The sequence below is a fragment of the Phyllostomus hastatus genome, unplaced genomic scaffold, assembly GCF_019186645.2.
Source record: "Phyllostomus hastatus isolate PE091 unplaced genomic scaffold, TTU_PhHast_1.1 phas_contig_40, whole genome shotgun sequence".
Lineage (NCBI taxonomy): Eukaryota > Metazoa > Chordata > Mammalia > Chiroptera > Phyllostomidae > Phyllostomus > Phyllostomus hastatus.
The window spans coordinates 21,361,841-21,387,138 of NW_025333872.1; the positions used below are offsets into that span (position 1 = coordinate 21,361,841).

At 37.2% G+C, this 25,298-nt stretch overlaps 1 protein-coding gene across 5 annotated transcripts in view; it reads right to left on the reverse strand.

The window, feature by feature from the left end:
• Positions 1 to 3,685: 3,685 nt before the first annotated feature.
• The window catches only part of LGSN (lengsin, lens protein with glutamine synthetase domain), a 153,915-nt gene continuing 132,302 nt past the window's right edge, over positions 3,686 to 25,298 (reverse strand). For 4 of the 5 annotated variants that reach the window (XM_045843404.1, XM_045843405.1, XM_045843402.1 and 1 more), the window contains exons 2-5: positions 16,052 to 16,181; positions 15,017 to 15,214; positions 8,173 to 8,339; positions 3,686 to 5,083 (exon numbers count right to left, since the gene is read on the reverse strand). In XM_045843404.1, the coding sequence (XP_045699360.1) occupies positions 3,884 to 5,083; positions 8,173 to 8,339; positions 15,017 to 15,214; positions 16,052 to 16,157 (1,671 nt within the window). In that variant the 5' untranslated portion in view covers positions 16,158 to 16,181 and the 3' untranslated portion in view covers positions 3,686 to 3,883. The remainder of the gene's footprint in view (positions 5,084 to 8,172; positions 8,340 to 15,016; positions 15,215 to 16,051; positions 16,182 to 25,298) is intronic. The other variant, XM_045843406.1, reaches the window with a different exon arrangement.

The following is a 25,298-nucleotide window of genomic DNA, read 5'->3' on the forward strand; positions in this document are numbered from 1 at the left end:
GCTGGAGATATGTCAATAGACTGTTGTGTGATGCTCATAAGTTCAGACTGCACTGTGTGCTTTCAATTTTTATTCATATTTAGCTTTTAGATCTTTCACTGCCTTCAAATCATTTCAAGCTTCATTGTTATTCAGACACTCACTGTAAAATGAAATTTTAGATCATAAACTGTCCTTGAAAATAGAAACTCCTTACTATGATACTAATGTTTTACTTTCCAGTCTTAAAATATTATAGTTTTTAATTTACATGTCTTATGTATACTCATTTAATAAACAACTTTAAATTCAGTAATCACATTTTCCCGTAAGCTTTGATTAGAACAATTATAGTAAATGAAAATAAGAAAGTAATTTCTGTGAAGAGATTCATGAAGCGTCCTTTTCAAGCCATAAAGCAGCCATCTAAGTAGTTAAGGTTTTTTTTTTTCAGCATTAGGACTACAAAAAAATTCTTTTTGCTCTGCTTAAGATACAGACCCAAAACTCTTTTACCGTCTGCTCATCTTCTTTGTCTTGATCCCATCAAGTTCTATGAGTTTTTAGCAGATTTAGCACACAAAAGGGGCCCAATAAATGCTGCTGAATGTCTGTCTGGCCCCCTTACCTACACTAAGGAGGTAGACACATCAGTAGAAAGTCCCCTCCAAAATAAAAACCAATAACTGAATTTCTACATCTATCCCAATTTTTCTTTAGCCCTAAATGCTTTTGACCAATGTTGGTTTGCCTTAAATTTAAAAAAAAAAAAAGAGGAAGAAGAATATCCACATAAGGGATACACCTAAGGGAAATCTCCATGAAGATTGTCATGCCAACTTATGTTATAAACTGATTGGGAACACGAGACTGAATGTTTTCAGTAACCTCACTACTGTACACTGAACACTGAGATATTATTCCCATAAGTTTCTCCCACCTGGCATCTTGAATATTGTGTTTTGTAAATGCTAATAAAATGTATGAGAAAAAAAATAAAGGCTAAAAACACATGATTAGCAGAGTTTTTCATAACATCTTTAACCCATTGTGGTAAAAACCAAGCCAGAGCACGAAACGTGTTTTATAAAGGCCCATGGACTATGAATGGGTCTCTAGAGCTGCATTAGGGTATGAGGCAATACAATTGTCTGCGTGTGTGGATTCCTCTAACTCAGATTCTACTCTGCACACGTGGAAAGGTTGAGGAAGCAGGCTTTTACTTCTCTTGTCTTTATTCTTGGATCCCCAAATCCCTCAAATTCCCACTCCCCAAAAGTACACTCAGATATATGACTCACACACACACTACAGACACACTGACACACAAGTAAGAAAGAATACAAGTTTGTCACAAGTAAAAAAGACCCCAAATCACTGTTCTTTAAAGGAGGTAGAAGCTTGTTTCTCTCTCAGATAAGAGCCTGGATGTGGGCAAATCGAATTCTGCTCCACAAATAGGAGCTTCCATCTTGTTACTCCACCTTGTGTGGCCTCTGTTCCCAAGGGCATTGCTCCAGACACCTCATCTGAGACCAGCCAGCAAAAAGGGTAAAGGAGAAAAGAAGGAAGAAAGGATCAGGAGCAGAGCATCTGTCTAAGGAAGTTTCCCTGAGCTTCCATGCAGCACTCCTACTAACATCTCTTTGGCCTGAACCTAATGACATGACCAATCAGCCACAATGGAAGGTCAGAAATGTCACTTTTATTTTTCATAATGTGTTCTCAACTGACATATTTAGGTGTTATCACTGAGAAGAGAGGGGAGAATGAAAATTGACAGACAACTAGCAAGCTGTCATGGGGTTCCTCCCTCCTCTCTCTGCCCTGATATAATGTGTAGAATCTCATTCTTTGTTCTACCCACCCTACACCACCTTTCTCTCTACCTCTTAGTCCACAAAGAACCTTATTCTTAAGTATCCAAACACATTTCTGCTCAAAGGAGAGGCAAGGGGAGCAATTAGTGAAGGACAGACCAACTGTCACTATTTAAGCTACTGCGTAGAGTAGTCCCCCCTCACCCGAGGTTCCAATTTTCCTGGTTTCAGTTATCCACGTCACAGTCTGAAAAATATTAAGTGGAAAAGTCCAGAGATAAACAATTCATAAATTTTAAATTGCATGCCCTTCTGAGTAGTGTGATAAAATCCTACACTGTCCCTCTCTGTCCTGACCTGACCAGGACATGAATCATCCCTTTGTTCATAATATCCATGCTGCACATGCTCTCCACCCGCTGGTCACTCAGGAGCCATGTGGATTATCAAATCAACTGTCTCAATATTACAGTGCTTATGTGCAAGTAACCTTTATCATACTTAATAATGGCCCCAAAGTACTAGAGTAATGATACTGTAATTCAGATATTCCAAAGAGAAGCATAAGGTGCTTCCTTTAAGTGAAAAGGTATGTATGTATGTATGCATAGGAAAAAACATAGCGTATATAGGTAGGGTTCAGGTCTATCCTCAGTTTCAGGCACCCACTGGGGGGTCTTGGAATGTAATCCCACGGATAAGGGGGGGACTACAGTACTACAAATTTGAATAGGAGCATCTGAGCCTAATTCTAATCCTCTGCCTATGTGTTTGCTATCTAAATTGAGAACACAGTTCGCTTTAATTGAACATAAAATCTCCTGTTTGATCCTAAACACTAGAATAGGGTTTTCATTTACTAGTAAGCGGATTTTGGGTCTCATCCCTAAAGAAGCTAAATAGTGATAGTTACAGTATTATCTCATTCAGGTCTGGAACAAATATTATCTGGAGAGACACCAACCTCTGTGGGCAGCACAATCAGTAATTAAAATACAAATTTAAGCAGCAAACATTGCCCTAGTTATCTAAGCATTTGTTCTCACACTTCACAAAGCACCAGAGGTACCTTCTTTGAAATCTTTAGTTTCAAAGAAGGAAGCAAATCACATAGAGCTGATCCGTGCCCACACATATAACTTACTCCACCTGTGTCTTATGTATTGGGCTTCTAGATGAGATGTTGTTTTTTTTTTTTAAAGATGTTAAATGTTTGACCTCATTGTTACAAGCCTGAATTCTATTTCTTGTGGATTTGTATCTTATGGACGTTATAGCCTTGAAGTTTCTAAGCCTTTCAGAAGCTAATGAAGAAGGGTAAAAAGAGAAGGGACATATGGGAACACTTCTGCTGACTTGTCATTATGACATATTTTTGCAAAACTTATTTAACTTATTTAGAAATATCACAGTGATGCTTGCAAAACAGATCCTCAGTGTGTCCTGTTTAGTGAGATTATATTAGCAAGTATTTCTGTCTCCTTGGCAGTCACAACCTATCTGTATAGTTGAAATTATTTATTTAAGTGATGAATTTTGCTTTCTAATTCTTTTTTATTCATTTATTTTTAGGGGAGGGAAGGGAGGCAGAGAGGGAGAGAAATATTGATGTGAGAGAGGAGCATAAATCAGTTGCCTCCCATACTGACCCTGACCAGGGACAGAACCCACAACCCAGGCATGTGCTCCAACTCAGAATCTAACTGATGACCCTTTGATTAGTGCAGCAATGCCCGACCAACTGAGCTACACCAGTCAGGGTTGCTTCCTACTTCTTAAGACATTTTTATTGTGTAAATATATTTATTGCCTGAAAGAAACTGAATATTTCTATCTTGAGTAACCTACACAGAGGAAATGATGACCGACTGACAAGACATGGCAAGTTTGCATGGTACATCTTCACCACAACTTTATTGTTATCAGAATTCTCTCAGCAGTCCACTTCATTTGTCAAATATTCCATGGGGGTGGGGAGCATATGCCATCTTCTTGTCAATTACAAAAGTCCAATCTTTTCTCTCTGGTAGATCAGCTACTTAGGTAAAAACCACACCTCTAAAGGAATAGTTAAGAGATCCATTCTAAATAAAATACTCTAAAAATTTATTTCTCTCAGCATCTGTTTCTTCATTTTCCAGCTCATATTTTTTCATGGCAACAAAATATCGAATAAAGGTTTCTCCTAGAGCCTGTCTCAAACATTGATCTTCCTCCAGTGCCACAAGGGCATCTTCCAGTTTCAAAGGGATCTCAGAAGGCTGTGATGGATAAAGCTCTGTGCTGTCATCTGGACCAGCCAAGGCACCATCGCTGCTTCCAAGTCCATCCAGACCTGCGGCGACAGTCGCGGCCAGCACCAGGTAAGGATTCGCTGTTGCTGAGCCCAGTTTATTTTCTATCTGGGTGCCTTTCTCCCCATGACACTTGATATTAAAAGCACAGCTGTTATCATTATAGCCCCATGTCATAGGCACTCTCTCCTTCTGGTCCTTACCCTCCTTGGAATAACGTTTTCGGCAGCTCACGGCAGGAGCCATCAGGCAGCTTAGCGCCGCGGCATGCTTCAAGAGTCCGGCCAACCATTTCTTCCCAGTGATCGTGAGCTGCTCGGTTCCAGAACTGCTGCAGAACACGTTTTCCTTCCCTCCGACATCCCAGAGACTATGAGACAAAATGCCTGAATTGCAGAATCCGGTCTCAAAGAAAAAGCTAGTGATGTAATTATATTTCCTGGCCACTTCTTTGACACCTGATCTGAGGGTAAACGCATTATCAGCTGAACCGATGCCAAATTCGGGCAGAAAACATATTTCCATCTGACCAGGCCTGGTAGAGGAGGAGAAGCTTTCAACACTGGCTCCAGTGTGATACAAACCATCAACAAGTTCCTGGATGAAGGGCTGGTCATGATTACTTAGCAATGTTGAAGCCGGAAAAGATATGGTCTTTGAATTGATCATTTCAGGCACACCAAAAATACAGAAATCGTAGATAAAAGCAGAGAGCAGGGAGAAGCCAGAGTCTTGAAGCTGGTTCAGCTGCCTCTTGGCAATGTACCTCGGGGAAGTCAATAAAGGCTCACCAGTCACAGTGAATGTGTCACAGATCACTCTTGCTGTTCTCTCAGCCCACGGCAAAACTCTAAAGGTTGATAACTCCGGTATCAGAACTATATCACTGTTAAAACAAGTTGCTCTGATGTGATCCACTTCATTGTCCTTAGGATTCGGTGCCAATTCAAGATAACCTCGAGGCATGAAAACACCATGGATCACTTTTTCCTAAAGAAGTTAAAGGACAGAGCAATCAGGTTTTAAACCTTGAAATGAACAAAAAGGTGGAGATGGTGCTCGCAATTGAGGAAAAAAGAATGTGTTTAACATCTATTAGTTAACACTAACTTAATTTTAAATATTTTGAAATAAAACCCCAAAGGTACTTTTAGAAACACCTCATTATTTTTAGCCTTATAAGCTTTATACACTCTTGAATCTGAAAATAGCAGTCATAAATAAAGGGTATAATGATAAAATGTCTTCATGGCAAATGACAAAGGTAAAGTAAAACCTTATGGAATTATTTGAAATGATTGTAACCAAAGGTACCTCTCAAAGCACTTTTTATTTTATGGATTAGTTTGTAATACTTCAGACAAGGTTTTTGTTTTGTTTTTGCTTTGTTTGTTTGGCTTATCCTATTGTAATCTCCATAGTTAACTGACTCTCAAAAGTCTACAGGAAAGAATTCCCAGTCTTTCTCAGAGAACCAACTGTAGTCAGTACCACAACACACAGGACAGATACCCTAACACCAGAGGAGCCAGATCTGTTGACAGCTGCACCCCTCTCTTCATTCACTTTTATAAGCCACTTGTGAATGAGCTACCTCACAGTGTCATAGAGTCCCAAAAACCTTGCCCATGAATGCGGACCTATATCTCCACAGTCACTGTTTCCAAAATGTTATAGCCTTCCACTCAGCATGAACTGGGGTGTCACCAAATCTGACTTCTAGTCCTGGTTCTTTCACTATCTGTGTGAAGTTAGGCAGTTGCTGGACTGTGTGTACTTTGGCATCCATGTCTGTGAAGAAGTGTTAGACTGAGTGAATGCTAAGGTACTTTTTAGCCATATACCTCTTGGGTTCAATGGATTTGATCATTTATTTACCTTTTGATAGTGCCAAACAACAGGAAAGTGATGAGGTTATAAAGTCAAACAGACACAACAAAGCAATTTCTAGAAATTGTGTAATAGGAATATCAACAAGGCTTCATATGTTGACGGTTACATTAATAGACAGAGAAAGCCGACTATAAAGTTTGATTCCCATAATGTCAGTAAGCATTATGAGTTTAATAAAACACACTGCCATTCTGCAAGCCAGATTGTTTTTTATATTACCTCCAAACCCCAAGAGCATGACTACCAAAGGGGTGCGGGTGCTAGCAGATGTAATCTGCTAGTCCACTCTTCTGCCTTTGACCCTGAACCACTGCCTCCTTTGCTTTCCACCATCTCTGCACACATTTTCAAACATCATTTGACTCTGCTGATCAAAAATCGGCTATTACCAGTAATAAAGTTGAGTAAGGTGAGCACTATTCCTCTGCTGCTTAATTTTTCAACTCACTCGTGGACTTGTGCATGTAAACTTTATACGCACACATATTTGGGGATTTTTAAGAGTGCTTAAGTATGAAATCCTTTAATTCAAAAGTTCTCTGTAAAAGATAATGTTATTTCCCTAACTTGTCAACTTTTTAGTTTGAAAATCTGTATGCTAATTTTATCTAAATTAGCATAAATTAGGGGTAATGTGTTTTATTCATGAGACTTCCAATAATGTCTGTAATTTAAATCTGTGTGCATTCACTTGCTTGTAAACAATACAGAACAACTTGTTAACATTTCACTCTTCATGAATGTAAAGGATAGTAAAAAGTCACACTTTATTTTTCAGGTTATTGAATCCACATTTTGCTGAACGTTCTTTTCTGTCTTTTATTTTATTCTTTTATGAACATTCTGAATGCAAACTACTCTTTATTAGTAGTGGTGCATATATAAATATATATAAAAACAGATCATGTTCTTGACAATTGTTGTCTTAAATTATCTTTATAAATATAAACACTAGAACAACTTCAAACTCCAATATACATCACCAGGGACTCAATGAAAATTTTTAGAATAGCTAAGGTATCTATGATAACTGAAATTTGGGCCACAGTAAAGGTCATCTTTTGAAATAAGCAAAGAATTAGTTAAGTTATATAGCACTATATCATGTTTTGAGTAGCTCAAATGTAGAACCTATATTATCTGCATTTAATTTAAAGAAAAAGCAATCCTTTGTTAGGACAGACAGTATAAGTTGGTTGTGAGGCTTAAATAAACTCATGTTTATAAAGCATTGAGCAGAATGTCAGGCACATGGTGACTTCTCTTTCTACAGTAGATACATCATTATCACAGGTTCCCCATTTAGCCTTTTCCAATTATTTAACAGACTTTTTCTCTATTCTGAGTAAATGGCTCATTTTCTAATACCAGTATTTTTTCAATTTTATAAGAAAGAATTCTTATCTCAAATTAACAATAAAAGGAAATATAAAAGCTAAACTGGAAGCAGGTGTAGTAAAATAAACAAACAAAAATTCTGGAAATGGAAGCAAGGAATCACTGACTGACATCCCAACTCTGTCACTAACTGCCTGTACTATATTTTAAAAAAGCTTTCTTTAACTTTTCTGGGATACACACACACACATACATATACATACACATATATATATACACACATACATATATATGCTTTATTTATCAGATAAATATCTCATATCTCATCTTAATATCTCATCTCAAGCTGACCTTTTTATAAAGAAAAGAAAGGGTAGATAAAGGGTTTGGAAAACCATTAATCCAATAAGAGATTCAGTCTAGGGGCAATTTTCGTAGTACTTCTTTATTTGTTGATCAACAATTCTTTACCTGAAACACTGACTTCCCTCCATGGAACACACACTCAGCTACTATCTCTATCACTTGCAGACACCCTGGGACACAAGGGTTGAATTGCTTGCTGACTTCCTGGAGTCACACAGGTCATGCATTTTAGTTTCTGGAATAACAGCTTTCTACATGCATTAATCACCTAAGCCTATCAACTATGACTGAAGCTAAAATCTTTTACTCCTGAACTCATCCATCACTTGAGGAGAAATAACGTGTTTGGCAAGGGACAAGGGAAGGAATAAAATAAATTACCAGTTTCCAGCTAAGATACAATGAGAAAGAATAATAAGGACCATTTGCTTGCTAATGGTCATGAAAGTACATTCAGTTATAACTCTACTTGTAAAACTCACTTGGAAGAAGTGTGCAGGGATACTCTTAGACCTGGACACCCCGTGGAGATCTGTTGCTTCAAATCGCACAAACTGAAGGTGATTTTTGGCCATCTCTTGTTTAATGTGCTTCATCCTAGAGGAGGGTTGAGGTACTGTTGGCACTTGTTTGCTGTTCCTGCTGTTATCTGCAAAACAGAGAATGGCTGTAAAACTTAGATCATAATGAAAAGCAAAAAGAGGCTGGAGAGCAGTGAATTATTTATTATGATTATTAACAAAAGCATCATATATTCATGTAATTGGTTAAGAGTTAGAGATCTTACCTTTCTTACTCTGTCTTTGTGTATTCCCAAGAACATTGTCCCTAAATAGCCTAAGAGATTGTTTATCACTTGGGACTAGGTGAAAGTCAACATTATTTACATAAGTGTGTAGCAACATCATGTGTAAATGCTTAGTGAAAATGCCTTTGCTTATGGAAATTAGAATATATTTGCATAATTGAACAGCTTTGGCACCATATAAATCTGTATATAGATGACTACCATTAAAACACTGAGTTTCTTGAACTAACTGGTAATACCTAAATTAAAAGTTCCTGTATTTTTTTGTTTTGTTCTGTTTGCCAAAGGACTTTTACATCTATAATTGTGTGAACAATAAATATATATATGTATATATATATGTATATATATATATACATATATATATATATATCTGACTCTAAGGCATCTACAGTTTTCTGTCAAATTTAAAACTTGGGTAAATAAGCAAACGAAAGTATTTTTCAAGAATAAGAGTGTAGGAGATGAAAAATCTAGACTGAATACTCAATTTTAAAGTTAGAAACAGAGCAACCAGAAAACAAAAGATGAAAGGAAGTCCCCATATATCAATAGTCACTCTAAAATTAGAAACAAAAATGTTTCTAATGTTTCTAATGTTTCTAGAAAATGTTTTTTTCAAGACTTTTAAGATAGTCTTCAAATTCTAAAACTTTAGAATTAGAAGAGACTTTGAAGATAAATCAGCTAATCCAACCAATGCATTACATTAGCTGGAGTCCCAGAGAGATACAATGAGGTTCCCCAAATTATGCTTTCACTCATTACCAAAATTTAAACTAATATTTGAAATTTTTATTTTAATGGGTGGCTCATCACTGTAAAATGACTGAATATGTCTAAAACATATAGAGGGGTCAGGCACATAACACCCATTATAAATGTTAGCTACTGACCGAACCTTTAGGAGAGGCAGCAAACAGTAGAGATTCAGCACAAACACTGGAGCCCATCTGCCCCTGTCTAAATCCTGCCTTTGCTCCAGCAAAATTCTTATGCTCTGTGCACCTCGGCTTTCTCATTGACACAATATACCTATTGGCTTGTTATGATGATTAAAGCTTATATCATAGGCTTGTTATGACAATTAAACAAGTTATTTTATAGTTCCTGGCAGACAGTAAACACCATATAAGTGCTTCTTAAAGGCATAAAATGAGCACAATTACTCTAATTCTAATAATGCTATGATCATAACTGAATTGAATACCCATCAATCTGTCACATCACTCACACTGAGCAGCTATAATTTTAAAGTGACAACTGAGTATCATTTTTGACATATAATTACCCTTTAAAAATTAGCGTAGAGATTGGCAGTTTAAAAACATAGATTAAGTAGATTTAAGTAGATGAAGCATGAGGGAAACAAATTACTGGTTCTACCTATGTGGATATATTAGAGATAATGTCCTGTCACTGATACCTTTGGCTAGTCTGAGACTCCTGAGGATTTACAACTACCTTCCATTTAACACAAACAATTAAGCTATAGTAATTACAGTATTTTATGCTAAATTAGCAGCTGCTGTGTTTCCAACCTATTCTGAAGTATTGGGTATACTGCCTAAGTTAAGTAATTCTCTTTAAAGAAAATAAAATTTATAGGTATTTTAAAATATGAAAAATGTGAGGTAATCAGTATTCTAAACATCATGAGCCATTATATATAAGCTATAAATATTTTAACAACATAAAAAAATAAGAATACATTTTCTAATAAAGGAGTAAGTTCATTTTATTGGTTCACCACTAATATGATCACAAGTGATTCCATTAGTTCTTTGCCTTATCTGTATCTTCTAAAGTTTCTACAACAAATAGTATTATTTTAAAATAAGAAAAATATTGATTCACTCAAGACAATTTTTTTAAAGATTTTATTTATTTATTTTTAGAGAGGGAAGGGAGGGAGAAAGAGAGAGAGAGAAACATCAATGTGTGGTTGCTGGGGGTCATGGCCTGCAACCCAGGCATGTACCCTGACTGGGAATCGAACTTGCGACACTTTGGTTCACAGCCCGCGCTCAATTCACTGAGCTATGCCAGCCAGGGCAATAGTTTGTTTTTGTTTTTTGTTTTTTTAGTTACCACTACTATTTACACTGAACACAGTCTAGGAAGCAGCAGAAAAATTCCTGTCCTCATGAAGTTTTACATTATTGAATGGGGGAACTATAGATGATAAACATACCATTGAATGACTCCAAAGCTGAGATAATTGGCCATGGTAAAAAATGCTGGAAAAAATGAATAAAACACAATCACCTAGAATATTAGTTCTATGAGATTTGATTGCAGTGTGGACAGATCCAACCACAGATTCAGTTTAAGATCACCAAGTTGCACTGTGGCTACACAGTGAGTATATGTATTAGTTTGCTAGGGCTGCCATAACAAAAACCATAGACTAGGGAGCTTTAACAAAAATTTATTTTCTTATAGTTTTATTGGGTAGAGGTCCAAGATCAAGGTGTCAAGAGCATTGGTTTCTTCTGAGGGCCTCTCTCCTTGGCTTATAGATGGCTGTCTTCTTTACATGGTCTTCACTCTATGTGTGTATGTGTCCTAATCTCTTCTTACATGGACACCAGTCACACTGGACACCAGTTATACTGGACAACAGTCACACTGGACTTAGGAGCCACCTTATACAACTCATTCAACATTATTTAGCTCTTTTCAAATTCTACCTCCAAATACAGTCAACATTATGAGGTACTAGGCATTTGGATGTCAACATATGAATTTGGGAGAGACATAATTTAGTCCATAAAAACATATCATCTTGTTATCATGTCTTTCAGAGTCCTCACCATCACCTGCCATATTGCATAAACAAATGTTATTGTCTGTCTTTCCTCACTGGCATGTTAGCTCCAAGAGAGCAGGGGCTGAGCTACATTTGCTACTGCATCCCTAGTACCTGCATATCATAGCTACTCAATGGCTCTAATAAGTGGGTGTGTGATTTAATTAATGCATACTGTGTGATTCAGTCTTGTCTAATTAACAAGCAAAATTTACATCAAATATTTAGGTATGTACCCTAAATATCGATTTTTTACTTAAAAGTTCAATTGTTTTTTTTGCCAAATATGAGAACCCTATTCCAGTCTAATTTCACTTTCAAGGCAGTAACTAATCTTGCTGCATCATTGTCTGAATTTCTGTTCTTCAAATAAATCATACTTGTTAGTTACAATTAAACCTTTTGGTCAACCCTCCCTGGATGCCCATGATGAATAGCAGACAGATAATTACCAGTTCAGGGTCTCATTTGTTTTTCTTACGGTGTGGTTTCTGGGAAGTGCTCTCCTTTTTCATCCCCCAGAGGACTAATAAATTAAATCAATGTGCTTTTATAGAGGAAATTTTACTGCCAGGAGTGTTTAGGGGGAAAAAATCAGAAAATACATACAAAAAGAACAAAAACCCTCCAAGCTCTATAGCAACTAGAAGGCCTTGGAGAAATGCCGCCTGTGTTCAGTGACAATGAGGACTTACTTCAGCTGTTGAGAGCAAGTCATGGTCACTTATAAAAGGTAGATTAGTTAGGCATTTGTGCTTTCAGAAATAACAATTCAAAAAGGAAAAGTGCATTTGAGAGTGCACTCTGTAATCACGCAGTTTATGGAAAGCTGGGGATAACTGGCCATGCTCCTTTCCCGTGGCCTGCTCTCCTTCCTCCACATAGACACTCTGAGAGCCACACTGCTAGTGCACACACACCGCACCCTCCGCTGTATCGTGTTAGCCCAGCAGTGTTAGAGAGCCCAGGTGGCCAAATAACCTGGTACAAAGCAAGGACAGAAACAATAAAATGTGGCAATGTAGGTGGGGAGCGGGGAGCTTTTCTTTGGAAAAAAAAAAGTGTTTAGAGTTATTTTTAATTCAGAATACCTACCACAGAGATGAAAATACCATGTTGAAATTTTTGCACTTATTTTGGGGGTTGATTTTTATATTTATTTCTAAATTATGTATTGTTTTAAAATACACATGAAGGTGGTTTAATTGGGGTTATAAACATTTTGGTGCTTAAAAACAGTTAGTCTAGCCCTGGGCCAGAGAGGGAGCTTCCGAATGAAGGTGAGTCAATAATGGTACCCAAGCTCCTAGCTGATTTGTACAAAGATAATTTATGACACAAGTTCTTCCCTCAGATTTTTTTACTTAAGACTAAGGTATGGTAAATTCCATCTCTCTTTTTTGGCTAAAGGTTACAAACTGTTTGTGAAAGAGCCAATATGGCCAGCAGATGTTTTCGTATTAGTCTCCCCAATGTTTGAAAACTTTTTTGAATTAGTTGACCTTTAAATATCATAAAATTTCATATATAAATCTTGAGCTCAAGCTTCCCTGGAAATAACTAGGTGTGGAACACTAGATGAACATTTCTTCATAGCAACCATTGATTAGAGCTCTGGAATGGAGTATGCATCTCCTAATTCATGGGTTGGCAAAACATTTTATGTACCGGGCCAGATAGCAAATATTTGCAGCTTTTCAAGCTGCATACTATCTGTTGCAACTACTCAACTATGCAACTATAGCACAAAAGAAGCCACAGACAATACATAAACATTCTTTACAAAAACCAGTCCACAAGCTGAATTTGGTCCCTCTGCCAAATTTGGTCCCAAGCCATAATTTGTCAACCTCTGTTCTAGTTTCTCACAGCCAGCACCACTCCTTATTTTTCTATACCAGCCCACCTCACTCATTTGTATTATTTGCCTGGCCCCTATGGCATTTGTGTTGATAATCCCTGATGCTTAGGGGCTGTCAGTGCTCATTCTCTTCATGGAGAAATTCATGAAAACAAAAGCACGGAGACATGCAGAGATGAGAGATGGTGTGACAGGCAGAATAGACTCCCAAAGATTTTCACAGCCTAAGCCCTTGAACCTGTAGATTATGTCTAACTGCAGGTGAAAGGCACTTTTCCAATGTTGTTATGGTTAAATAGAATCTTTAAATAGAATTACCCAGGTGGACCCTTGAAAGCAGAGAACTACCTCCAGCTGTAGGCAGGAAAAAACTGTGGATGAAGGGGAATTGGGAGAGATTCCAAACAGGAGAAGGATTTGAAGCATTGCTGGCCCTGACATACAGAAACAGAGAGAGGATTTTAGGAGCTAAGGCCCACCCAGTTGATAGCCAGTCAGGAAATAAGAACCTCAGTTCTACAACAATTGAATTCTCCCAACAATCTGAATGAACTGAAAGTGGAAATTTCCCTAGAATCTCTGGCTAAGAACCCAGAACTCTAACACTCTGATTTTGACCTTGCAAAACCTGATAAAAAGAAAGCAGCTGAGCCAACCCAGACTTCTGATATCCGTAAGTCTGAGATAATGAATTTTGTTCTTTCGAGATGCTAAGTTGGTGGTAATTTGTTATAGAATCAATAGAAAAATAATGCACAAGTGTATGGAATTCTATAGTGTTCACCCCCAGGCTCTACTTCCTCCTTAGCCCTTGTGTGTAGTAAAGAATTTCACTGTGCCCAAGGAGAGCACTGGTCTTTACCCTTGGCACCTAAGAGGCCATCTCTAACATCTTGGAATTTCCTTCCTGACAAGAGTATCTTTGTTTACTTGTGGCTTCTGGCCCCTCTAGAAAGTCTAGTAATGTCATTTATTGTTGAGTCATGCAGTATCAGCTTGACCCCCAGGAGGGCTAGAGACAGATCAGCCATGTGGCCAGTTGGCTGTGGAAACCCAATAAAGACTCTGGACACTAAGACTCAGGTGAGCTTTTCTGCTTACAACACTCTGTGCATATTGTCACACGTTGCTGCTGAGAGAATAGTGTCACTCATGACTCCACATTGAGAAAGCTGATGGAAGCTCCATGGTTAGAACTTTCCTGGACTCCCCTAAAACAAGTTACTTCCCTTGTCTGATTTTAATCTGTATTGTTTCATAATAATAAACTATAACCTTGAATATAATCACTTTCAGTGAGTTCTTTGAGTCCTATAGCACATTATGAAAACTAAAATTAATCTTGGGAAACTCCCAAACGTGCAATTAATGTCAGAAGTAAGCATTGCCTGGTGGATACTGTCTCTCTAACTTCACACCCTGCTATATTTCTGACTTTCCAAACCTTGTTCATTCAAACCTTTCATTGTGGATTTCTTCAAGGATAAAAAAATACCTCCTTTTAACTGGCTTCTCTCATTTGGATCTCAGAGGTTTTTAACCAATGTACTCATAGTCCAAAATAGCCATATCACAATTAACAAGCCTGAAATTTAGGATAACATACAGTCACTTTTAGAAAAGACTTGAGAGATCATCCATTACAACCCCTCCATTTTCCAGATAAGCAGCCTAGTGGGTAAAGAAAGCTGTAAAGCACTTTACAGATGATAGCTATATAAATTCTTCTAAGTATTCTGACTACCAAGCTAGAATTCCTTGGCCAAAATCACATCATCTCTAATTCAAACACAAATTTGGGATTAGTGGCTGGAACCACATGCCTGTTTGTCCCAGAGTCCTTACCAGTATAGCTGGAGTCTGGGTTGAATTCACCACCAGAAGTGCTGGCTGATGTTTCAAGGGGCAAGGGTTTTATCACTGTTACATGATCCTGGAAGTCCTTGTCATCTTGTGGTAGATGAGATTCAGCAGAGCCATGTCGCACAATTGGTTTGCTCATATCCCCCATTTTGTGATTCACCATTTGTTTTTTTATCTTTTCTGTAGTAATAAAGAAAAATGTTAAGATGTTAACAAAGGCAAATGTTAAGAAAAATGTTACGAAATGTTAACAAAGGCAAGATGCCATTGTTTCCAACTGTCTTTCAATATGATATGGAGAGAAATGCTTGAGGAAACAACTTATTCCTAGGTGGTGGTGTACAAAATAAAGGGCAGTGGGCATAGTATAACCTAGCTGCAGGCCATAAGGGGTGCATTGCCTGTAGAGAATTTAGAAACAATTTCAAAAATCTAAAAAAGTCTGACTGCTTTTTATTGTTGCTATGTACTAGCCATTCCTACTGACCTGCCTTGGAAAACACTAATGTTCCTAGAATTGAGTCTGTGTCCAAATTAACTCCTAGTTTCAGCACTGCTTCTGATCCATTAGAGTCTAATTGGAATTCCAACACATTGTATGAAAACATGCTCCACACCTTTATCATGACTTCCCAAATCCTCAGTAATAATCTTTGGACTCAGAACAGACATGCACTTCTTTGCTTACTTAATTGTTCCTTCTGTTACATTCTCTTTTTTCCCACTATATCTCCTCACTCTGCCATCCTATAAATTCTGAATATTTTGGTTGATTGTTTTCATATACTTACATTGCAAGCCCATACTTGCCATCTTTTATGTTGCCCATGTGGAAATCAAATTTATTTCTTTTATTTCCTTCCATGAAAGAAAAGCAAATTTATTATGAAAAGATAGACCAAATAAAAAATTGTCATTGACCACATATTTTTGAGGGATGATAGTAGCAAGATACCTCTTGAGAGTAAGAGTCTCACACTCTACCAACTAAGCTAGCCAAGCACATGTACAAGGTACCTTTTGAGTTGGATATATCCATTTCTCCTATTTCACTTGAAGAAATCTGTGATTTAGTGACTTTCTTTCTTGTCCTCCTTAATTTAGTCATCTTGCTGCCTTCCATCTCATTGCCTTCATCTCTCGCATCCTATAATAATTAATCAACAAAAGGTCCAATAACAGATCAGGCACACAACTAAATGTGGTTGTCAAGAAGATATGATGATTGGACAGCTAAATTTTAAAGTATATCACTAAGAGTATAGGAGACTTTTATGACAAGGTAAATTTTGTCATTTCCACCTCCACTTGAATAATTCAAAATTACAAAGCCCAACATTCTGCTGACAGGCTGGATTTTCTTTATTGCCTTTTGGATGTGGTACAGAAAATCTCATGAAATAAATTAAGCTCTTGTCCAACTAGTCAAGATTTCTAACCTTATCTTATACTCTGGAGTGTTTAATATCATTTATTCCTAAATAATTTTAATGAATGCATTTGAGCTAAAAAGTTTTCTTCTTATGATTTCTTTTTTAGCATCTCTAATGTCTTTGACCAGAGGCATAAGAACTTGAGAATTTGATTCTGTTTTTTCTTACCTCATCCTTATTACATCAATATTTACTTCAAAAAAGCACTTGACAAAATGCTGTTTTGTGACTGTATTTTATATGTGTAAATTGAATGCCATACACAAACTTTTATAGCTTAAGATATATAAAGAAAAACAATTTTAAACTAAATGACCAAACTTCCTACACTCTCATCTTTGACAGAATCCCTTGATAGGCTTGTCAAGGGCTATTTCCAGCAGGAAACTGGGCAGAGAGGCAGGGGCCAGGGGTGAGGAGCTCCTATGTCTCTGCACCAGCAGTGGACAGAATCACTTCTGAGCTCCAGGACACAAAAGTCAACACTAAAACAAAAATTACAATTTTTTTAAAGATGACACTAGTATTTTGAGGGGAAATAAAAGTGGCATGGTCAGGGTCAAAAACTATACTCTAAAATGTTTTGAGCTATTATCTTTTTGAAGAGCAGTTTCTCAGAAGTTCCATATCTGGGGGCAAGTTATATAAACACATGAACAGAGCAGTTGCTGGGGCATAGTTGTACCTATTTTTCAAGAAAACCAATTCTGCCTCTGAAGGTTAATAGAGAAAAAATTGTTTCCTTGTCTTGTTTATATGTAATTATGATATATTATTTTTGATTCTATGTTAACAGAGCTATATTTCACAAGGTAAAACTTTTTTGTTATTTTAAAGTTTTTCTACTTAGAGTATTGTGGTCTTTTTCACTCCAGATAATATTATACTTGGACTATGATACTAATTGTAAGATAACTTTTTTCTAGTAGTATACAATTTTATTTAAATATTTGTATAAATATTCCCAATACACTTCTTATAGGATTCTGATAGTAATATACTAACCTATTTATGTATTTATCATTTCTAAAATTGCACTGCCAGAAATGTACATTTTATAATTGTAGTTTTTCTTTTTGTATTTAATTTATTGGGGTGACATTGGTTACTAGGGTCATACAGGTGTCAATGTGTAATTGTATTTTTGGTAACTATTTTTATAAATGTATGTCTTTATTTTTAAGAAGTCTCATTTAGAAAATAAAATATTTGTTCAGGTATATAAATATCAAAGAAACCTGAGCAGACTAACATTTGTACTAGTTTGACCTTTTGGGGGTTCCCTTATATACAGACTGAAGAAATCAAATGAGATAAACTTTGAGATTTCTTCCACCTTTAAACTCTGACATCAACTGATATAATAATGTGCTAAATTGAGCATTTAGTCAGGCACATTTCCTCAGCATAACCCTCAAAGTAGTTGAATCTCCACTTTGTAAATGATAAAAGTGAAATCCAGAATAACTTGCTCAAGGCCACATGAGTGAATGGAAGATGCAGGTTACAAACAGGTCTTCCAATTTCCAAATGCCATTCTCCTTCCAAAATGCCAGAGACTGAAGCCCAGAGAAAGTTCATTTTAGTAACATTTATCAGTCTCCATATATTCAAGACCAAAAGGGAAAATTTCTTAAGAAAATAACAAAGACAATTCACCTAGTACTAATCTGAGAATTTCACCAATAAAATCCCAGAACTAAGTCATAGTATGTACTTCTGACTCCATAACAGATGTTCAAGAAAAAATATTTTTACATAAAGAATATATTTAGTTTAGCCCTTTGACTTTCTCTTGTATACTAGGATGACCAAAGTATAGACATATCTATAATAGCTGAAACAAATTTAGAAGATTTTTGGTTTGTCCTGTCTCCAGTGGAGTATTTTTATTCTCCTTTGTCTTTTAATTATATTTAATTATGATGTGAATGATATTTCAGTAAAAAAATTATTAGAAGATGACCACATAGGTAAACAAGGCTCACCTCCTTGCACAACCACATCAAAATTACAACTAAAATGTAAAACACTCAGAACTGTCATAAATTGAGCAGAATGTAAGTCTGACAACTAAGGAATTAGAGAAACCACATCCATCCAGACTGTTAGCAGAGATGAAGATGCAGAATGGGCTTGTCCCACATCCACATATAGTGGATAAAAATTTGGGAGGAATATTTTGAGAGCAAGAAGTCCCAGTCACATATCAGGCCCTACAGCCCAGGGTTTCGGTGCTAGAAAGATAAGTCTCCATAACTTCTGGCTGCAAAAACCAGCAGGAATTGAATCAGTAAAAGAAACCACTGGAGCCCAAAGCAGTTCCCCTTTAAGAACCCACACACAGCCTTACTCAGACTCACTCCCTCTGAGCTCCAGCCCTGAGGTAGCAGCTTGAAATGCACCAGTGGCCTACAGTGAGGAAATGAAGTGTCTGACATCAAGGTGGGAGCTGGAAAATAGCTTTCTCCCCAACAGAAAAGCAGGCAGAGGCTATTGTCCACTTTCTGAGCCCTACCCCCACAGAGCCACAAAGCTGGCAGGGGGCTGCCATATCTGAGACTCCATCAACCTGGCTAACATTGTTTTCCCTGCCCTGGACATCCCCTGAGACTCTGTCCTACCCAACTTATGGGCCCACCCAAACTGTTAACCATGACTTTTTCATCGGAATGGCAGGTTTTGGCTCATGCTTCATAACTTTCTAAATCTTATCAAACAAGCAACAGGTAGCCTCAGTGAGTTCCCAGCCCCCATACTTCTTACTAAGTGGCCCCAGGATGGGCACTAGCAGCAGCCAGCACATAGTCACAGCTTGGCTTCACCTGGGAATCTCCAAGCCCAGCATAAGCAGCAGCCATCTCAAGTTGCTTTGTAGCTCATGCAGGGTGGCCCTGGGAAGAACATAGGTGAGACTGACTTGGCCTACACCACCTGGGAAACTCCAGTGCCTGCGGACCCAGTGGACAGCTGCAGATCATGTCAAAGCAATACAACCCTGCCCCTGCACAGCTGATCATCCACAAGGGGTAAAGATTGGTGTTCAGTAATAACAGCCAGTCCTTGCAGCTGACTGGCCTGGGTCAATCCCTCCCATTGACCTGCCAACACCAATCAAGGCTCAACTACAAGAGCAGACTATACTCAGCCCACACAAAGGATGAACGTTTTATGCTCAGCTTAGGTGATAGGGGAGGCTGTGCCTCTGGACCCTACAGCACACCTACTACATTAGGCCATGCTACCAAGACACAGAGTCAAGCAACTCTACCTAATATATAGAAATAAACAGGGAGGCTGCCAAAAGGAGCAAAGAATCATGGCCCAAAGGAAAGAACAGATCAAAACTCCAGAAAAGGAACTAAACAAATGGAGATAAGCAATCTACCAGATGCAAAGGATATACTAATTGGAATAAAGAACAATTTACATGGAAACAACTGTAGGCTGCATGAATCCAAGAAGCAAATCAATGATTTGGAACATAAGGAAGCAAAAAACAACCAATTAGAACAACTAGGAGAAAAAATAATGCAAAAAAACGAGGATAGTGTAAGAAGCCTCTGAGACAAATTCATGCATTTCAACACTTGGATCACATGAATGCCAGAAAGAAAAGAGAAAGAACAAGAAGTTGGAAACCTATTTGAAAAAATAATGGAAGAAAATTTCACTAATTTGGTGAAGGAAATAGACATGCAAGTCCATAAAGCAAAGAGTCCCAAACAAGATACATTGTAATCAAAATGCCAAAGGTTAAATATAAAGAGAGAATCTTAACAGCAACAAGAGAATAGTTAGTCACCTACAGGGGAGTTCCTATAAGACTTCCAGCTGATTTATCAAAAGAAACTTTGCAAGTTAGAAGGGATTGACAAGAAATATTCAAAGTCATGAAAAGCAAGCACCTACAGCCAAGATTACTCTACTCAGCAAAGATATCATTTAGAATCAAAGAACCAGTAAAGAGCTTCTCAGACAAGAAAAGACTAAGGGAGTTCATCATCACCAAACCATTATTATATGATATGTTAAGGGGACTTGTTTAAGAAAAAGAAGAACAAAACTATAATCAGTAAAAAGACAATAAAAACATGTCTATCAATAATTGAATCTAAAAAAGAAACTAAAGAAACAAGAACAGAGACAGACTTATGGATACAGAGAATTATCTGATGGTTGCCAGACAGGAGGAGGGGAGGGACGAATAAAGAAGTGAGGGGATTAAGAAGTACAAATAGAGCCTTGGCTGGCGTAGCTCAGTGGATTGATCATGGGCTGTGAACCAAAATGTCGCAGGTTCGATTCCCAGCCAGGGCACATGCCTGGGTTGCAGGCTATAACCCCCAGCAACCGCACATTGATGTTTCTCTCTCTCTCTCTATCTCCCTCCCTTCCCTCTCTAAAAATAAATAAATATTTTTTTTTAAAAAAAGAAGTACAAATAGGTAGTTACAGAATAGCCATGGGGATGTAAAATACAGTATAGGAAATGGAATAGCCAAAGAGGTTATACACAAGACCCGTGGACATGAACAATGGTGTGGAGATTGCCTGAGGGAGTGGGGGGTGCTGGGTGGAGGTGGGCAAAGGGGAAAAAATTGGGACAACTGTAACAGCATAATCAATAAAATATAATTTTGAAAAATTAAAATAAACAAGCTAGCATTCCTTCAGTAAAAATCTCCCAATAGGCAGCCTTTCAATACAAGTTTTTGAGGGTATTTTTACTTATTCTTTCTAAATGACAAATCACTACCATTTACCTCAGCACCATAGGTTTGCAAAGTAACACATTCATGTTTGGTGGTAGAGGGGCAAAGGGAGAAAAATTGGGACAACTGTAATGGCCTAATCAATAAAATATAATTTAAAAATGCAAAAAAATAAAATCATTTTTAAAAATTAAAAAAATTTAGTAACCAGGATTTGTGTGATTTGGGTTCTAATTCTGACTTTTCCACTAAGTGGAAAGTTCTTCTGTAATGTTAGTGTTTTCATCTAGAAATGCTACAACAAATACAATCATACTCTGCAAGTATATCAACATTTTACAAGTATTCATAACTAATCATTATTATGTCTCACTTAACACTTATAAAACATCCAGTGGACATTCATTATTACCTACATTTTCACCAAGACAGAAAAATACTCCACAAGAGTTAAGTTACCTGTTCAAGTTCATATGACTGCCAAAGAAGAATGGGAATTATTTAAGTGGCTTCCCACATCATCGCAGCATGACAATTGAACTGGATGGAATTCCAGTTCTACCATATAATGTTATCTGTGTGACTCATAGAAACCTGTTCACACAACTTCTTCAATATAACTTTTTACAACTGTATTTTTTCATAACTCTTTCTGTGTGAGGATTAAAACCATCTTAACTTACCACCAGCTTAAACTTCATCAGTTCAGTGAGGACTATGACTAACCTACTATGGATGAAGCAAATTTAAAAACATAAAAATAAGTAGAACACAGTCCCTTTTTATATAATCTTACAACCAAAAATAGGCAACAAAGTATTATTATGGAAGTAGTATTATGGAAGTCAAAGTTTTCCATGTTGTAAAGAAAGTGATTCAGGAAGCTCATGGACAGCAAGCTCAAATCCGGGCTGATAATAAAGAGCCACCATGGGCTAGATGGTGAACACCAGGGCTGACACCCCTTCCCAGAAAGGAGCCAACGTGGGGCTCTAGCCAGTTGTTGCCATGACAAAATGTGGCCCCAGTGACGCCTGTTTTCCAAATCTCCAAGGAATGCCAGATATCTGGGTTCTTATGGGAAATTTCATGATTTTTAAATGTTGGCAATTAATTTAAAGTATAAAGTAGGGAGTAAAGAAGAAAAAGTTTCTCAACTACCACGCAGAAGATCTCAAAGACTGAAATGCTGTCAGAATATGCAGCAATTCCAGAGGGCCCTGGGCACAGTGATAGCTGCAGTGATCCTGTGTTTTTTGCCATCAGTGGTATCTAGTGTGGTACTGAGAGTTGATTGTCAAAATATTTCACCATTAGCACAGCTATGAAAAATAATGAACACTTTTTATTATACCTACTATGTGTCAAGTCTCTTCTAAATGCTCTGTGTATATTAATTCATTTAGTCTCAGAACAATCTCTTGAGATAGATAACATCATCATCTCAATTTTAGAGATGAGGGAAACTTAGTCAAAGAAAGACTAATTAGCCCCAAATCACACATCTTTTAAGTAATAGAGCTAGGGTTTGAACCCCAACAATTGGCTATAGAAGACTAGGGAAGAATGCTAGAGAGCTCCTGGGGGCCAAGCGTTAACTCTTTAGTTGATGGATTGTGGAGAGATCCAAGGGCCCTAGGGGAACAGTAGGACAACTAGAGAAGTTTGGGGCGTTGACTCGTTGCAGCTGTTTATCTACCAGTTTGGAAATGTTATGTAAGCAGTCAGCAATACAGTTGCAGCTGACAAATCTGTTTGCAACTTTATGTTGAACAAGCAGTGCCCGATGCATAGTGAGTACTAAATAGATGTTAGTTGTGATATTACTCAGGCACCATGCATTACTGGGGATCCCTTTGGGAAGATACTTCATTTTAGGTTACTTCATGGGCCCCTAGTTTATGGGGAAAATTTTAGAGTTTATTAGAACCTGTCAGGTTCTAATCTGTTATCTAAGCAGCTCTAGATTCTGAACTCAATAAACTAAAGGAATCTCTTGGACAGATGAGGGTGTAAGTAGTCTGAGGCTTCTCAGAAGGAGCAGTGTGCACAACATTCTGAGGCTTGGACTTTAATGCTACTATTATTAAACTGGCAGGATATTTTATAAATAGAGCCTTCATATAGCCAAGGAAACTAGGCCAAGCTTAAAGAAGAAAAGGAGACACCTGAGCTGAGGGTAGAGAGGGAAGCATTATAAGACTGGAGAAACCATGAGCATGAGGACAGATAATGCAGTTTCTGATGGCATAGACAAGTATGCAAATCTAACCCATGCTTAATGTAGACAATCTCAAAATTCTCCAACAGGTTGATTGTGATTTCTTTTGACATTTCCACCTGAAAATATATTCCCACTTGAGAAATGTTTCTGCTATCATTCCATCAAGATGGCTCCTCTGCCTTATACATAGGAATGGCTTTACAGAATGTTTTCTATTACAAGACATTTTCAGAATTTGTGTTTTTCTCATCATAGTATTTCTTCTGAAAGTTGTTTACATGGATTAATATAATTTTGTTACTTTGTATTTCAACTCAGTGGCTTGATCAAATTAATTAAAAGAGGTTTAACCTAAAGGGATTCTGCCAAACATTAAATATAGACCCTAATTTGACCTAATAAGTTTCCTCCCAATAAAATAACCAGTGTTATTTACATTCTAAATATCAATGGTTTTTATTCATTTACTTTTAATTTTCTCTTATAGCTACTTTTTTAATGTCAATACTTCAAAACCTTTCTTTTGACCCCTGTATACTGGCTGTGGTCTGAGGTATAATCATCCATACATTCTGATATTGCAAATGCTAAAGGTGCTCAAAACAGAAAGCAAACCAAAAAAAATCTCACAAGTTTTAACCTCTGTTAGAAATAATGGGGAAAAAAGAATTAATGATTATTAAATTTAAAAGAATATGTCAAACTGAAAAGAATGTGTCTTCAGTTTTCTTAAAACATATTCTTCAAAGAAAAAGGAACAAAAATGTATTTAAAATATTTACAGAAGAGATATTTCAAAGAGCACATTATACACTTGAATCAACTTATCTAAAAATATCCATACCTATTCACCACTATTTCTATCTCTGTCCACCTGGTCTAAGAAAGCAATTTTTTTAGTATTTATTTATTTTTATACAGAGGGAAAGAAGGGTGGGAGAAAGAGGGAGACATCAATGTGTGGTTGCCTCTTATGTGCCCCCTACTGGGGACCTGGCCCAAAACCCAGGCATGTACCCTAGCCTGGGAATCAAATCAATGACCCTTTAGTACCCAGGCCAGTTCTCAATCCACTGAGCCACACAAGCCAGGGCTCTAAGAAAATAATTTAAAATGTATAGAGTTACATGTATCCCAGTGCCACCTTTGTTATAATAGTGAAAACTTGAAAGCAGCAAAGAATAAATTAGGAGGAGGTAAATACATTGTCATAATTCTATTCAGTGACTCTGATTTAGAAATGAGCGCTTCCACTTCCCATTTTGTCACCTAGATTACCACAGCCATTACCAAACTGTTGCCCCTGCATTCAGTGTTACCATTCAGTTCTCCTACCTATTCTCCAGGCACCTGCCATGTTACTTCTCTAAATCACAATTTTGGTCTTGTTATTTCTCTGCTTAGGATACTTCCACAATTTCCCATCACCTTCAGAAAAAATTCAAATTAGTATTCTCTGAGGCACTGCTTTACCAATCTCTCCAGGCTCCATAGCTGGTTATTTTCACCTACAAACCTATCTCCATACTGACAAAATTAGTTTTATCATTCTTGTGACCAATGTTGCTTCCTTCCTGCCTAGGCTATTATTGATTATCTAGCCCAACCCAGTGAGGTAGTTTTCTACTCTTATGCCCACCACTCAAAATTAACTCAACCCCCTGGACAACTCACTGTAGTCACCCTATTCAAAGATGATTAATTTTCTTAAATCCCCAATGAAAGTAGATGCCTTATTAAACTTTGTAGCCCATTCAAATAAATCATGATTATTGTCTTCTTCATTGCAATTGGTAAACTATTTAATCTCCTCTTAGAAATATCATTCAGTGCTTTGTAAAATAATTATCAGTATCATTAAAGTAGCTTTCTTTCATCTACATATTTTTTTT